Consider the following 16,524-nt stretch of genomic DNA (forward strand, 5'->3'; position numbering starts at 1 on the left):
ACGCTTTTTTATGTCGAAGCATATGGCTGAACATATGAGATGGCATGCAACTGAATGTCCTAAGGATGAGTTTATGAGACATCCTTCAGATTCTCCCGCATGGAAGCATTTGGATAATTTATATCCGGATTTTGCGTCAGAAATTCGAAATGTCCGATTAGGGTTAGCCAGTGATGGATTTAATCCTTTTGGGAAAATGAGGAATGATCATAGCACATGGCCTGTGGTGCTTTCTGTTTATAATTTGCCACCTTGGATGTGCATGAAGCAACCAAATTTGTTATTGTCTTTGTTAATACCAGGACCGCGCAGTCCTGGTAAAGAGATTGATGTATACATGCGTCCATTGATTGACGAGCTGAATGAGTTGTGGGAGGTGGGCATTCCCACTTATGATGCGTTTTCCAACCAAAGTTTTACGATGAAGGCTGCCGTGTTATGGACCATAAGTGATTTTCCGGCTTATGGAATGTTGTCAGGATGGAGTACACATGGTTATAAAGCTTGTCCACATTGCATGCATGATAAAGAATCTATTTACTTGCCAGCGAGTCGCAAGATTTGTTATATGGGGCATCGACGATTTCTTGAAGATAATCATAGGTTTCGAAGGCAAACCATCACTTTTAATGGTCGTCGAGAGCATCGTACTGCACCAAGGCAGTGGACTGGTTTACAATGTCTCGAAGAACTTTCTACATTGAGATTTACTTTTGGAAAACCAAACAAGGATGCTTCAGTTGGGCAACGCAGAAGAAGAGCTTCGAGCAGTACAAGTAGTAACAGTCAGTGGAAGAAGAAATCGATTTTTTATGAACTACCTTATTGGAGGCATCTCTTGATTAGACACAATCTTGATGTTATGCATATCGAGAAGAATATATGTGACAGTGTGGTGGGAACATTGCTAGATATAGAAAAGTCTAAAGATGGATTGGCGGCACGTGCAGATCTTGAATTCTTGAACATAAGACATAGTCAACACCCACGTAGAGAAGGAAATAGAACATTTCGACCTCCAGCATTGTTCACATTGAAAAGAGAAGAAAAAACTGCGTTTTGTAAAGTATTGTCTACTATTCGGGTCCCAGATGGATATTCATCAAATCTGTCACGATGTGTGCACGTGAATGAACGAAAAATACATGGGTTGAAAAGTCATGATTGCCATGTTTTAATGCAGCAGTTACTCCCGCTTGCAATACGCCCGGTTTTGCCTAAAGCTGTTACTATGGTTTTATTAGAGTTGAGTGCAATTTTCAGACAGTTATGTAGTAAGAAGGAGTCTGAGGAAGGATTTAAGCAACTGAATTCAAGAATTGCCTTGACATTATGTCAACTTGAGAAAATATTCCCTCCTGCATTTTTTGATATAATGGTGCACCTCCCAGTTCACTTGGCAGATGAAGCAGCGCTTGCAGGCCCTGTTCAATATAGATGGATGTATCCAATTGAACGGTAATGAATAAATTTTTATAATTTTTTTACAATTGTAGTCATAACTTTAATTAATAATTATAATAATTTGTATTTCGTTTTATAATTGTAGGTATTTGCAAACACTGAAGCGCTATGTTCGTAATAAGGGTCGTCCTGAAGGTTCTATTGCTGAAGCATATTTGGTGGATGAGTGCTTGTCATTTTGTTCCATGTATCTTAGAGACGTTGAGTCTCGTCGTACCCGTAGAGGCCGAAATGAAGATGGGATTGGACGTGGAGTATCTGGTGGGTTATCAATTTTTGACTCGAAAGGATGTTATATGGGTTCAGGAGAAAATGTGGAGCTCAATCTAAATGTTCTTGATCAGTGCCATAGATACATTCTAAATAATTGTGATGAAGTTAGCCCATTTAGAAGGTAAGAATGTTTAATCATACGTCGAAATGTTTTATTGGTTTTCTTAACTTTGAAAAAATAATTATCTAAATTGGACATAATTGTGTAGGCAACATGAAGAATTCTTGAAAACTAAATATCGTCGAGAAAGGTTAACTATGCGACAAATTAAAGAGCTAAGCAAGAAAGAATTTCCAGAATGGTTCAAGCAACATGTGAGTTGATATAATAATCATATTATTTATTTATTGTTTTGCATTTTAATTATAACATGTTTATAGTTATTTTGTCAATATTTATCTTCATACTTATTACAGATGAATTCAAGATATGATGCTAATGACACATTGATATCTCAAGACTTGCATTGGCTAGCTAATTATCCTAGTAGGGTTGTGAGCAGATACAAAAGTCACATTGTTCATGGATTTAGATTTCGTATAAAATCTGTGGATGATAAGCATAAGAATCAAAACTGTGGTGTCTTTGTACCTGCAAATGTTCCTGGAGCAATTGGGCAAGTAAATTGTTATGGCAGAGTTGTAGATATGTTTGAGGTCAAATATTGTGGTCCTACTGAAGCAGGAGATAGGGGTCGAGCTGTGATGTTATTTAAGTGCGAATGGGTTAATAGTGAAAGTCCACGAGGAATGAAGACTGATCAATATGGATTTACTATGGTGAATTTCAATCAATTGGGATTTAAAGAGGATCCTTTCATACTAGCATCACAAGCATTACAGGCATTTTACGTGGAGGACACGATTGAAAAAGATTGGCACGTAGTTGTTCGAACTCAGCCAAGAGATTTATTTGACGTATTAGAGGATAGTGATGCTATTGATGATTATGACACGCCGAACTTGGATGATCGAATTCTTGATAATGAAAATTTTCATACAAGGGTTGGCGTGGAAGAGACTCCCTTTCTTGAATCATTAGCGTTGCCTACCGGGTTCGTTAATCATGCCAATACCGACGAAGAGCTAACAGATGATGACAGGGAATAAATATATTAATTATTTTTGTTATTATTTTTGTATTAATTAGACTTTGTTTTATTTTGTATGCTATGATATCGTATTATAAAATTATATTTCTGTTTTTTTTTTTTTTTTTTCCTTGACATTCTGTCGCTTTTAACCGACGGCATTTTTCAGGTATGTCAGAATTGGCGTCGGTTTTAACCGACGCAACCCCAGCCTATTTCGACGCAATGTTAAGCATAGGACATGTGTGTCAGACTTGGCGTCGGTTTTAACCGACGCAACCGTAGCCTATTTCGACGCAATGTTAAGCTTAGGACATGTGTGTCAGACTTGGCGTCGGTTTTAACCGACGCAACCCTAGCCTATTTCGACGCAATATGAGACTATTTCGACGCAAGATACTTGTTGTCAATCATATGCATTACCCCTAATAATAATAATTATATATAATTATTTTTTATTATTTGCAGTTTTATAGCCTAAATATTAATAATTATATATTAATTTAATTGTTTTACACCCCTAAAAACAATAATAATTATATATTAATTTAACTGTTTTACACCCCTATACGAATGCAATGAATGTTTTACACCCTAATAATAATAATTATATATAATTATTTTTTATTATTTGTAGTTTTATACTAATTATAATAATTATAAACTCTAAGTGTTAGCCAATCTATCGTTTTACGAATTCTCCAAAACTAATTTCAACGATCCAAACCGTCAAAATTGTTTGTATATGCTTGGAGATCACATCAGCAAAAAATCACAAAAAAAAAACATTCAGAGATCAAGTAACGGGACAAAGCTTTTCGACGGTTATAAACGAAAAATCACGATTTAACGGTTATTTTAACTCCGATTTAGATGATTTTTTATAACTACACTCCTTGACCCTATATGAATACAATGAATGAATTCGATCTTCAATTTAAAATATTTACACAAGTGGATACCACAAAATCTTACGTTATACTTAATGAAAGTATAAATAAACTCTAAGTGTTAGTCAATCTATCGTTTTACGAATTCTCCAAAACTAATTTCAACGATCCAAACCGTCAAAATTGTTTGTATATGCTTGGAGATCACATCAGCAAAAAATCACAAAAAAAAAACATTCAGAGATCAAGTAACGGGACAAAGCTTTTCGACGGTTATAAACGAAAAATCACGATTTAACGGTTATTTTAACTCCGATTTAGATGATTTTTTATAACTACACTCCTTGACCCTATATGAATACAATGAATGAATTCGATCTTCAATTTAAAATATTTACACAAGTGGATACCACAAAATCTTACGTTATACTTAATGAAAGTATAAATAAACTCTAAGTGTTAGCCAATCTATCGTTTTACGAATTCTCCAAAACTAATTTCAACGATCCAAACCGTCAAAATTGTTTGTATATGCTTGGAGATCACATCAGCAAAAAATCACAAAAAAAAAACATTCAGAGATCAAGTAACGGGACAAAGCTTTTCGACGGTTATAAACGAAAAATCACGATTTAACGGTTATTTTAACTCCGATTTAGATGATTTTTTATAACTACACTCCTTGACCCTATATGAATACAATGAATGAATTCGATCTTCAATTTAAAATATTTACACAAGTGGATACCACAAAATCTTACGTTATACTTAATGAAAGTATAAATAAACTCTAAGTGTTAGCCAATCTATCGTTTTACGAATTCTCCAAAACTAATTTCAACGATCCAAACCGTCAAAATTGTTTGTATATGCTTGGAGATCACATCAGCAAAAAATCACAAAAAAAAAACATTCAGAGATCAAGTAACGGGACAAAGCTTTTCGACGGTTATAAACGAAAAATCACGATTTAACGGTTATTTTAACTCCGATTTAGATGATTTTTTATAACTACACTCCTTGACCCTATATGAATACAATGAATGAATTCGATCTTCAATTTAAAATATTTACACAAGTGGATACCACAAAATCTTACGTTATACTTAATGAAAGTATAAATAAACTCTAAGTGTTAGCCAATCTATCGTTTTACGAATTCTCCAAAACTAATTTCAACGATCCAAACCGTCAAAATTGTTTGTATATGCTTGGAGATCACATCAGCAAAAAATCACAAAAAAAAAACATTCAGAGATCAAGTAACGGGACAAAGCTTTTCGACGGTTATAAACGAAAAATCACGATTTAACGGTTATTTTAACTCCGATTTAGATGATTTTTTATAACTACACTCCTTGACCCTATATGAATACAATGAATGAATTCGATCTTCAATTTAAAATATTTACACAAGTGGATACCACAAAATCTTACGTTATACTTAATGAAAGTATAAATAAACTCTAAGTGTTAGTCCAATCTATCGTTTTACGAATTCTCCAAAACTAATTTCAACGATCCAAACCGTCAAAATTGTTTGTATATGCTTGGAGATCACATCAGCAAAAAATCACAAAAAAAAAACATTCAGAGATCAAGTAACGGGACAAAGCTTTTCGACGGTTATAAACGAAAAATCACGATTTAACGGTTATTTTAACTCCGATTTAGATGATTTTTTATAACTACACTCCTTGACCCTATATGAATACAATGAATGAATTCGATCTTCAATTTAAAATACAAAGAGTGACTCAACTCTTCTAAGCTTTCTAGGGTAATTAACTTTCCGATGTGGAGCAACTCTACATATCACCACACTTCCAACTTTGATTTGGGTTCAATGGTGTTTAATCCATTCTAGTAAATAACAACCAAATGTTATCAAATGTATCAAAATAACAACAAATTAAAATAACAATTAGAGTGCAAAAAAAATTAATTTAACATAATATATTCTTATATTCCTAAATATTATAAGTTTAGGTTATATTTAATATTGTTAATTTAACATAAATGCTTATAAATATTATTCATTCCATTTTCTCATAACAACTCAAATTATGTTCATCTAATCCATTCTAGTAAATAACAACAAAAAATTATCAAAATAACAACAAATTAAAATAACAATTACAGTGCAAAAAAAATTGATTCAACTTAATAAATTTATTTATTAAAATATTATATGACATAACATAACTAATTATTTTTAAATTTTGGGTAAATTGATTGGCATGTCTAATTATTTATTAAAATATTATATGACATAACATAACTTAATAAATTTATTTATTTGTTCCTTTTTTTTTGGGAAGTACAAATTTTATTTTTATGTTCGGCGGGAGGTTTCCCGGTATTTTTTGCTGGGAATGGGTTGAATTGATTGGCATGTCAACTTGGACTGGTTTTAATCGAGGCAAAATTATACATTTTCGAGACTAATTGAATGTCAGACGATTCTTATTTCGAAGCAAATGTTTTCATATTTCGACACAAACTTTCTCTTATTAAAAACCTGTCAGGCTAACGTCGGTTAAAACCGACGCAATGTGACCTTATTTCGACGCAAAGGCATTTATGACTGAAACATGTCAGACTTTCAGTCAAAACTATGTCAGGCTATAATATAGGTCGAATCAGATATAGTGGCGGTTTTAAGCGACACAAACCTGTGCTTATTTCGACGCTATGCAAGCTAACGTCGGTTTTAAACGACGCAGTAGGCCCTTATTTCGACGCTATGCAAGATAACGTCGGTTTAAAGCGACGCAATAGGCTTGCACTGACAAGTATAGCAGGCTTTATGTCAGGTTACGTGTGGGGAGGTTTAGTCAGTGATTGTGTCGGTTTTAAGCGACGTAATGTATTCATATTTCGACGCTAAGTTGTTATCCATATTTAATTTCTGTCTCCCTTCACTTCCGTGTTCCACTTCTGTCTCTCCTCTCTATCACCCATTTCTGGCTTCCTCTTTCCCCCATTTCTAGCTTCCTCTTTCCCCCACTTCCTTCTCCTTCCATTAAGTTTTGCAATGGATAATTCCCGTGAAGATCAACGTTCTGAGGAACTTCATTTGGAAGAGGACGAGGGTGATGCTGGTTCTTTTTTGAATTGTTATGAGTGTCAGTTTTTTTTTTTTTTTTTTGTGTGTTTGAACGATTATTATTGCTAATCTGAAAATATACATTTGTTTCCTACTTTTTAATTGTGTGTTTGTATTAACAAGGTACATCTCAACGGAGGCGTGGACCCTCAATTCCTAAATGGACGAAACAGCTTTGTTCGTTTGATTCGTCCGGAAAATGCATTAGTGATAACGCTAGTGCTTTTTCAAAACATGTAGCAGCGGAGGTTAGGGACTATAGAAATCTTCCGTTGGAGAAAGATTGGCGTAAGGTTACGGAAGAAGATAAGGAAGCTTTTTGGAATAGAATAAAGGTATATATAGATCTTTTTATTTTTAGTTGAAAATAGAAGAATAGGTCAATGATTGTAATAATATTTGACTAGCGTGATTTTTTTTGTTTTTTGTTTTTATGTATGTAGGGAAGTATCTTTTTTGAAGATGCAGATATAGTAAAAATGCCTTTGATCCGTCATATGACGCTTAAGATTGCGGAGCATGCGCACAAAGAGTTTAGAAATAAGTTAAAAAAAAAGTATTATACTAAAAGAGCAGAACAGGTTCGCAGCGAGCCTCCTCCTGATGTGATTCCTACCCAGTGGAATGATTTGTTGGCATATTGGAATAGAGACAAAACAAAGGTAAACCCTACACGATTTATTTCGTTATAACTTTAAAGTTGCCTAATATAATCTTTTCTTTTTTCGTTCGTTTTTTTTCAGGAGGTTGCTGAAAAAAATAAGATTAATCGGGGATTGAAATCAATGAACCATACTACTGGTACAAAATCCTTTGCAAGAGTGCGGGAAGAATATGTATGGATTGTACATTTTCAAGAGATGATTAATTTTAAATAATTATATTTATTTTTAGTATGAGGTTTGCTTAATTTGTTTGTATGAAATTTTATTTTTGATAAAGCGGAAGAAGCATGGGAAAGAAGCAGATCCTGTAACCTTTTTTCGTGAATGTCATACACGAAAAGATAAATCATGGATTGATGAAACATCGGAGCGTACAGGGGTAATTGATTTTTTCGTGTTAGTATTTGATTTTATTAGTATTTATTATCTATAGCTTATTTTTCTGTTTTACGATTGAATTTTTGTTTTTAAAAATTGTAATGCAAGTCAACAATGGAGAGCAACCTGCAAACATTGATTGAGTCGGGCCAAGACGATAATGAAGATCTTAGGACCCAAGTTTATGTTGATACTATGGGTCCTGAGAGGTATAATAGAGTCAGAGGATACGGTCATGGTGTGACTCCTGATATGGTGTCTTATGCATCTTCTGCATCTTCTACATCAATTTCCTCTAGGAGATCATCTAAGAGTTCAATGGCGTTGCTAATGACTCAAAATAATGAGTTGAAAATGAGAGACGAAAATAATAATAAACGGATTTCGGACCTGGAGAACAAGCAAAATCAGTTGTTTGCATGGTTTTTTCAAAGATTTCAGCCACAACCACCATATAGCCCGGGAACCCAACAATCAGGCCACAGTCAACCTCCTCAACAGTCGGGCCAAAGTCAGCCTTCCCCTGCATATCCGTATGCTGGCAATAATCAGCAACCTCTATATCCTGTGTATCCGATGCCTGCGCAGCCCATGCCATACATGCAGCAGCCGCCCATGCCATACATGCAGCAGCCGCCCATGCCATACATGCAGCAGCCGCCTTATCAAGTGCCAGTATATCGACCTGAGATGGCTGCTCCTAGTGGATCTTTTCCTGAAGTTCCAGTTGGGGGGTTTTCTGGAATGCTTGCAGGTGTTGGATTTGATGTGGACTTGTCGAGGATTTTTGGATCAGATGGAGGATCTCAAGAAGGAGGATCTCAAGGAGGAGTATCTCAAGGAGAAGATTCTCAAGCAGAAGGATCTGGACGACGTTCAGGCGCAGATTCGGTTGGGTAGTTTAATTGGTTCTTTTTCTTGTCGGTTAAATACGACAGTATAATTGGTCTATCTTTTTGTTTTTTTATGTTATGTTTGTAATGTCGGATTTAATGTTTGTTACGACGGACGACTTTTTGGATTTTATGTGAAATGTGAAATGTACAGTTTGGCACTATTGTTTTTGTTATTTATTTTCATTAATGTTTATTTTGATCTTAAAATTTATAATTTTTTTTGGTTGGAATTAATTGAAATTGCATGCAGTTGTTCATCCACTTTTATTATTATTAACAAATATAGTGTCGGTTAAGACCGTTACTAGTTTTTATATTTTATTTATTTAATTGTTATCTAACGTCGGTTTAAGGAATATTTTATTTATTTCATTTTAATATAATGTCGCTTTAAAGCGACAGTATACTGCATACTTTATTATTAAATAGCTGATGCACGTGTAAGTATGCGTCGCTAGTTTTTATATTTTATTTATTTCATTGTTATCTAACGTCGGTTTAAGGAATATTTTATTTATTTCATTTTAATATAATGTCGCTTTAAAGCGACAGTATACTGCATACTTTATTATTAAATAGCTGATCCACGTGTAAGTATGCGTCGCTTTAAACCGACGTTAGGGTTAGTGTCGCTTTAAAGCGACACTGTGTAGTGGCGGATTAAGCTCAAAAAGCGACGCTGAAGCCCTTTTGCGACCCTAGCAATAGTGTCGCTATTGAAAAGCGACATTACATTATGTAATGTCGGATTTGTGCCAAATTTTCGACAGAAAGTTGATTTCTCGTCGGTTTGTCCTCCGCCGGTGATAGCATATATTGTAGTAGTGTTTCAAAACAGTTTCAAACGAGTTCAGCTTTTCCGCTTCTCAAAAGCTTGTTCAATATTTGAATAAAAATCAACGTTAATATTGTCTTCGAACCTTAGCTTTTACTACATTCATCTTCAAACTGATCTAGATATTGCTGGCATTGCCAAAGAACTGGTCTTCCAAATTCAAATTATTTTTTAATTATTGAGGAATAATATGGTTGTAGCTAGCATGACATTGAAAAGATAATCAAGTTGAATTAATTGACTGTCTAATTAATTAGACAATCTCATACGTTTACCCTTCACATTCTTCGATTAAACTAACCTTCTTAACAGTAATACATATAACTAAAAGATTATTATGACTGTGATAAGCTCATATTTATATATATTTTTTACGACATTAAATTCACTTATTTTTTCTTAGTTAGTTGTTTATATTTTTGAGCTATTTACTTTGTTTTTGTATTTTGTATGATTTGTCAAGCAAAGAAAAGAAAAATAGTGGGATTTTAAGTAACAAATTCGTCAAAATTGCCTGTGCAGATCAGCTGACTTTGGAAGCAAGTTGCAAACAACTCAGAATGAATTAGAGAATAAGCCTTATATGCTTGGAAAGCTACATATGTCTATTTTTTTGGAGAATTTCGCGGATTGTTAATATCATTTTTCTAGAAGAAGTTATGGCCGTTTTAACACTGAAAGGTTCACAAGAGAATGAGCACCTTGTAACTGCAATGAAAGCAATAAACCTAATAAATCTAGCAGCTAGCAGCCAAAAGTGATGCAACCAAGAACAAGCCAGTTGACACCTATTCAAATATCAGAGAAAATGGAATAAAAGATGAGGATTAAGAAGGAGTAATTGGCATAAAGGCTACCTAAAGAGTTACAATTGTTTTACCATTTCCTCTCACTTATTGTCATCACGAAATGGCTATTAATGGGTGAGTTAAGGAGAAGAAAATGGGACAGCAAGTTAAAAAGGGAAAAAGGCTGCAGGTTGCAGCGGCAAGGTCGAAGGATAGAAAAAAATAGAACAAAAATAAAAAGGGAAACAAAAGGGGAGCTGACAGAAGAAGCAATAGAGAAGGAAGGATGAAATCTTGACATTCTCTTCTTTCAGTTTTATCTTCTCGAACTCATGTCTTTCTTTTGGTTTTATTTAAGGATTATGCGTAACTAAATTTTTAGTAGTTAGGGGCTGTTTTGAAGCCCCGAATATGATTGTAAGTTTTTATGACATTTCGTTTGAATTACTTTTATGAATGAATGAAAATTGGTTCACTACTTATGTCAGTGATGAATTCCTTATGTGTTTTCTACGGATGCATACTTAGTAAGCATATCTAGGATTCTAACACTATGAATATGTGTGTGTCTGCCCTTATCGAATAAGGACCTACATATGTTCTAAAGTAGTACTTGTTAATTGCAATTAACATGTGAACCAATTTCTAGGATAAGTAGTACGCTAGCACTTACGATGCCTTGTCATGACTCAAACTCTTTTCGTTCATAATGATTTCTACTTGTTAAATCTATGAACACGCCATTCTAGATTGTATGTTAGGGACTAAGTTAAGTTGAAACTGTCATTCTCTTAATATACTACATAAGAAAGAGTAATAGGTTGAGTTCTAACATTGAGCCAACTTGAGCATCTTCATCCGGAAATAAAAGGAATTTGAATGAAACATAACATGTTTGCATGATTATTTGGTGGTGGATAGCAATTTCCCAAACTCGTTTTCTTAACTTGTGAACTACAATCTATTTTTATTATTTAAAATATGTTTCTGTCCTTTTTTTGTTGGATTTAATTTAAATAGAAAATCAACTCCAAAAATCCCAAAAATTTGTGTGAGTGTAGCGCTGTATGTCTAGTGTCTTCATATAAAATTTCATATACTTTAGATAAGTGTAAGTCGGTCTAATAATTATTTTTCGATGGCTGGTCAGTAGAGACAGCAATCCAATTTTTGTAACATTTTAAGTAGTTGGATAAAATAATATTCTGCAGAAAATACTCATATTTTCATATGCTACAATTGATAAATCTTAGTATTAATATGAAAAATTAATAAAATATTTATGTGCTACTTTATGGTATGCTTTTAATCCTATCAGACAGTTATATGTTATGTTTGCAAATAGACAATAGAGGAATGATAACAAAGTCAAAGCACGTCTTTGTGTTGACCGCTGAATAATTAAAAGATGGATGATCCATGGTCGGCTGAAAGTGAAAGTCAAAATATGTAAGCTTCTGGATGTACTGTGAGTTGTCAGTTTACCACAGATGGCTGATGCTATCCGTCAGCCAAAAGGAAAAGTTCATGTTTTTTTTTGGGATCGATCCTCATCGGATCTCACGCTCCGAAGTTAAGGGTCGAGAAATTCCGACAGTTAAATCTAAATTCTACAATTTTAGCCTCTTTCTTTGGCTTACCTTACACAAATTGAAAAGTTTAGATCATTCAATTTGAAATTTTTAGTATGTAAACTTCAGTGTGAGATTCAAAAAGGATCAATCGATTTTTTCGGATGCCTTATTTCTTTGGATAAAAATAATAATATATTATATAAAATATTCATGTTACTATTGAAGAAAGATCTCAAGTTCAATTACTAAAATAGAATTTTAAGTAGATTTATTTATTAAAATTATGTTATGTGTACATGACATATCTACTAATTTTTGTGTGCAGTAGTGTGACTATGAGATTCAAATTTTTTTCTTCAAATGCAGTACTTGTTTTGGAGGAACAATTTAGCGACTTTAGGTGTTGGGTGTAAAAAGATAATTGTTGTATTTTCTTCATGAATTATACTTTTGTGTCTTTAATTTTGTACCCAAAGGCCAATTTTTTATTTTTTTAGTGTCAATGCATAACCTTCCTTAATTGTGTGCTCAACTACGACGATTTTCTTAAACTTATTAGGAAGTCAAGTTGCTACGCATGTGACAAGACATTTACTGCACGAAAATAAAAGTGAGATAAGAAAACCATGGTGAGGTTTTTGTTTGTAAATTTTGTGATTACAAACGATGTTACGACTCTTAAGTTACACTAAAAAAAGGCAAAAGATTTAAACTCGAGAAATAATGAGTTAAAAAAGAAGGTCTTATTTGTTGTAAATTTGCGGCTCATCATTCCAAGTTTCTGAAAATGGTTGACAAAATCACATTACTTAGGAATGCAAAAAAACATAGGAGTAGGATTATCACTTTTTCAAATTTTCCTCCTCTCCACTCCCCTCCTATTTGCATGGTTATGATTAAACAATATCAGCATTGTCTGCTGACTTGTTTACACACAGAGAAAGAAAGAAAAAATTGAGAGATGAGAAGAGGAAATAAGAGAGAATCCTACTTCCGAAAAAATATTGTCACATTATTTGAGATCACCGACGATAACTTATTAAACAAAAATAAATGAGACAAAAAATCACAAAAAGTACACCCTTAGCTACCTAGCTAGCTAGTGTTTATTTCTCATAGCTGAAAAATCAGAATACAAGCATAGAAACAAGTCAATGATCAGTCATGGCATTTGGCAATGGAGATGTTCGACGGCCGGGATCCATCACAAGATGGTGCATCTGTTTGCAATGGTCTCCTCGCACCGGACCGCAGCGTGTTCCACCGTCACACGGTCACCGTACGTCGGAGGCAAATAAGTATCATGTGGCACATGATGATTATTATTATTGCCTGCTGCCTCAGGAGTATGAACGTATTGAAACTCAAAGTTGTGGTGGCTACCACCATCACAACTTGTGGTGCTGCTTCCTTCGCCGCCTTCATGATCTCCACAAACTTTGTCCGCCGGCCAGCTATTGCCACCACTTCCTCCACCATGGGGCTCATTTTGCTCATCATCCTTAACATTAATGACATTAACCCTAGCATGGGGCTGAGGTTGTGGCTGAGGCTGAGGTTTCTTGTCGAAGAATGTGAGTTTGATTCTTCGATTGCTTCCAGATTGAGTCAGCTCCAACTTCTTTAGCCTGTGGATGTTGGGAAGTTTTTGGAGCTCTCCCATTTGAGCCCATCTTATTACCTCAAGCCCTTGATCTTGTGCTCCGTTCAACTCGTGGCTGGCGGTTGCCTTCGGTTGCAAGAAACTGTTGTGGGATGGCGGCAGAGTATTATCCTCACACATGAGCCCTGCAGAAAACCTAGCATGCTCTACTGCCTCATTGATCGTGTTCTTGTCTACTGTGGATTCAACTGTTAATCTTCCGGATTCTGGGTCGAACTTAACAGAATAGGTTCCTAGGGAAAAATATGATAAAAAAAAGATAAATAAAATACGAAATTCGTATACGTACCCGGAATCAGTTCATCAAAAACACAAGATTATAATAAAAAGTTACCCTGAAATTTTGAGAGGAATCTCTTGAGCTTCTCTTGACATTTGCGACATTCTATGTTAATTTTTGTAATCTCTGTCTGCAATGATATAGTTCAAAGGGTACTTATGTACACAAAGTTCTATACAGCATGCAACAACATATATATGTGTGTGTGTGTGTGTGTGTGTGTGTGTTGGAATGGTGGGAATGGGAAAGTACCTGAGGAATGTGATTGTGGGCCATTGATGGTGGCTTTGGAATATAGCCCTGGAATCAAGAGTGAGATTTCTGCTCAGATGGTGGAGGTTTCTTGCAGTTTATGAGGAATATGAGAAGGGTATTTATAATTGCAGAGATATATAGTATCCTTTGTCTTAAATTGGATGTAATTATGTCTTGATTTAGTGTATTAATGATTTATTATATGCAGAAAATATTTTGTGAAAGTGCAGATTAAAAGAGAAATATCAAGAATTCATGTGCATAAGATATCTGCGTGAAGAGGGAGGGATTTGAATCCCCCGAATTGAACCAAAATGATTTCCAAATTGGTAACTTAAAAATCCAAGTAAATGGCTATGTACCGGTTAAATTATTTTCAAAATATTTACAAATTTATAAATGATGGTAAACTAAGTCACAATTTTGTACCGAACTTATTACAAATAGATCAACGGCTCATGTGTGAAGATTATTTGCTCTAAAATACAATAATCTAAGTTTATTTCATCCAGACTACAAATTTCAGTATGATGCGACACGGTTTATATGAACATGGTGTGCCATTCAATGTTTTATAATCAGGTCGACGAAATAATCGATACGTCTTAATAAATAAAAAACAAATTCACGTGTTATAATTTAAGTGAAATAGTAATACTATGTGAGTTTCATGCACACTAAATAATTGAACGAAAACTACACCTTGAACTAGCAAGTTTCACATACAGCTTGCTTGAATGTGTTCATTTTGGAAACAAGTCCAAAGTTGCACCATTTCATGCCAAATGGAGAACTAACAAATCAGAATACAGATTTTTTGAAGAAAACTGCAGGATAACCAAACACAATAGATTGAATTTGAAACTAAAACAGTTCGTTCCATCACACAGTAACCACTTTCCCTCGACGCAGCACCCTTTGATTCTGCTTGTCTAGATGAATGCATAATCTTCCTCCTCGATGTGATGCCTAAACATACGCGATAATGTATCAATATACGGGGTTGTAAGTTTATGATAAGAATGAAGAGAGTGAAAGAGAGCTATAGAGTGCGAGAGAGAGTACCACGTATCCAACAATATCAGATTTTCCAAGTTTTCTGCACCAGTATGATGATACGACACAATGTGCGCTCCCACAAACAGGATCCTGACATAAACAAAGAAGCAGCATCCAGATTTTTATCAATTGTAGTTTTCTCACAATACCGGAAAATGATAAGTGAGCAAGCAGCATACCTCATTCACACTGTTTAGGGGCAAAGAATTTAATGTAAAATCATACCCGGACTCTGGGGAAGCAATCGCTGTTGCAAGGACTCCCCCAGACCCCGGACATTTTTTTTTATTGCATCAGGCTGTGGCTGTAAATCTGCAACCACTTTTGCTGATTGAAGCACAGCCTTGCGGAAAATGAAACAAGAAGGAAACAGGACCATCAGAAAGGAAAAGTTATAAGCTTATATTGATTGAAAGGATAATATGGAACTGAAAATGCAGGTTCCTAGAAGGATTGCATGACTTACAAGTAGATCATCCGTGACAGTTGCCCTCCTTTCATTAATAGAAAAGCGCCATTCAAGGCGTGGAGATAAACCGAAACCTCATCAGAGTTGAATTCATTAGACGGGGCAGCAGGAAAGTGCAGTTCAATGAAATTGGAGGATTCTTGTGCTTCACCATTGGCTGTCTTAACATCTAGAACCTTTTTAGCTGTTAGGATTCCAGACAAAGTTGAAAACGCGATAATGTCGGAATATGTCAAACCAGACTTAAGGAGAGTGTATGAAGCAGCTAATGTTGCATGGCCGCAAAGCTCAACCTGCAAAAAGGAATCAAGTTTTCAAACTAGATGGCTCGATATCAAACTTAGAGAAACCTGAGTTACGTGAAAAGTTTGCTTTTCAAGTAAATCTGTACACTGCAAGAGTGAAGGACCAATTTTACTGAATTCGTGGCTGCCGAAGATTTGGATCTTAGACACTCGAATTGTTGCCTGGATTTTATATTTCAAACTTGTTATTATAAACAGTGATGAGTTTAAAACTTAAAACCAGAGAAACTATAACGATGTTTTATGAGCCGAAATTGGAAGGAAACACCGAACCTAGGAGCTGTGTCCGAGTCAATGAGCTGAGTCAAGTAACATGTCTCGGAGAGATAGAGATTGAACTCTGAGGCCGCTGGCTGCAACTACCGGTCGTCTCTGTCTTCCTCCAGCAAGCAAACTGCTGCTGGGTTCCCCTTGACAGCTAAGTCAGTCAGTGAAAGCATCCACCCGCACTCATCCATTTCAGCATTAAATTCAAACACTATTTGCACGCATCATATACACACAGGAAGAATATGTGAGAGAGAGAGAGA

General features: G+C 34.9%; 2 protein-coding genes and 1 pseudogene across 2 annotated transcripts; 2 read left to right on the forward strand and 1 right to left on the reverse strand.

Annotated features, from left to right (window-relative positions):
* The first annotated feature begins 22 nt into the window (after nucleotides 1-22).
* On the forward strand, nucleotides 23-2,847 carry LOC108865980. Its single transcript, XM_048586800.1, has 4 exons — nucleotides 23-1,458; nucleotides 1,550-1,858; nucleotides 1,947-2,052; nucleotides 2,155-2,847. The coding sequence occupies exons 1-4, from the start codon at nucleotides 23-25 to the stop codon at nucleotides 2,845-2,847; spliced, it is 2,544 nt and encodes an 847-aa protein (XP_048442757.1).
* A 3,228-nt stretch (nucleotides 2,848-6,075) lies between these two features.
* Nucleotides 6,076-8,770, forward strand: LOC108867119. The gene is made up of 4 exons (XM_018647036.2): nucleotides 6,076-7,489; nucleotides 7,571-7,663; nucleotides 7,770-7,871; nucleotides 7,979-8,770. Exons 1-4 carry the CDS (start codon nucleotides 7,307-7,309, stop codon nucleotides 8,768-8,770), a joined length of 1,170 nt encoding a protein of 389 aa, XP_018502552.2. The 5' UTR covers nucleotides 6,076-7,306.
* Nucleotides 8,771-14,843: 6,073 nt separating this feature from the next.
* On the reverse strand, nucleotides 14,844-16,510 carry LOC103947656 (annotated as a pseudogene).
* Between the last annotated feature and the right edge of the window lie 14 nt (nucleotides 16,511-16,524).

This window comes from the organism of the source record quoted next, unplaced genomic scaffold, assembly GCF_019419815.1.
Source record: "Pyrus x bretschneideri cultivar Hongxiangsu unplaced genomic scaffold, Pyrus_bretschneideri_v1 Contig25, whole genome shotgun sequence".
In the NCBI taxonomy this organism is placed as follows: domain Eukaryota; kingdom Viridiplantae; phylum Streptophyta; class Magnoliopsida; order Rosales; family Rosaceae; genus Pyrus; species Pyrus x bretschneideri.

Excerpts from the sequence above, each read along its gene's own strand:
- LOC108865980 (XM_048586800.1), top strand. The coding sequence starts at position 23 with ATGGCTGAACATATGAGATGGCATGCAACTGAATGTCCTAAGGATGAG. Across the intron at positions 1,459-1,549 it reads TGGATGTATCCAATTGAACG|GTATTTGCAAACACTGAAGC; the intron begins GTAATGAATAAA and ends TTATAATTGTAG. Across the intron at positions 2,053-2,154 it reads CAGAATGGTTCAAGCAACAT|ATGAATTCAAGATATGATGC; the intron begins GTGAGTTGATAT and ends TACTTATTACAG.
- LOC108867119 (XM_018647036.2), top strand. The coding sequence starts at position 7,307 with ATGCCTTTGATCCGTCATATGACGCTTAAGATTGCGGAGCATGCGCAC. Across the intron at positions 7,490-7,570 it reads GGAATAGAGACAAAACAAAG|GAGGTTGCTGAAAAAAATAA; the intron begins GTAAACCCTACA and ends GTTTTTTTTCAG. Across the intron at positions 7,872-7,978 it reads AAACATCGGAGCGTACAGGG|TCAACAATGGAGAGCAACCT; the intron begins GTAATTGATTTT and ends TTGTAATGCAAG.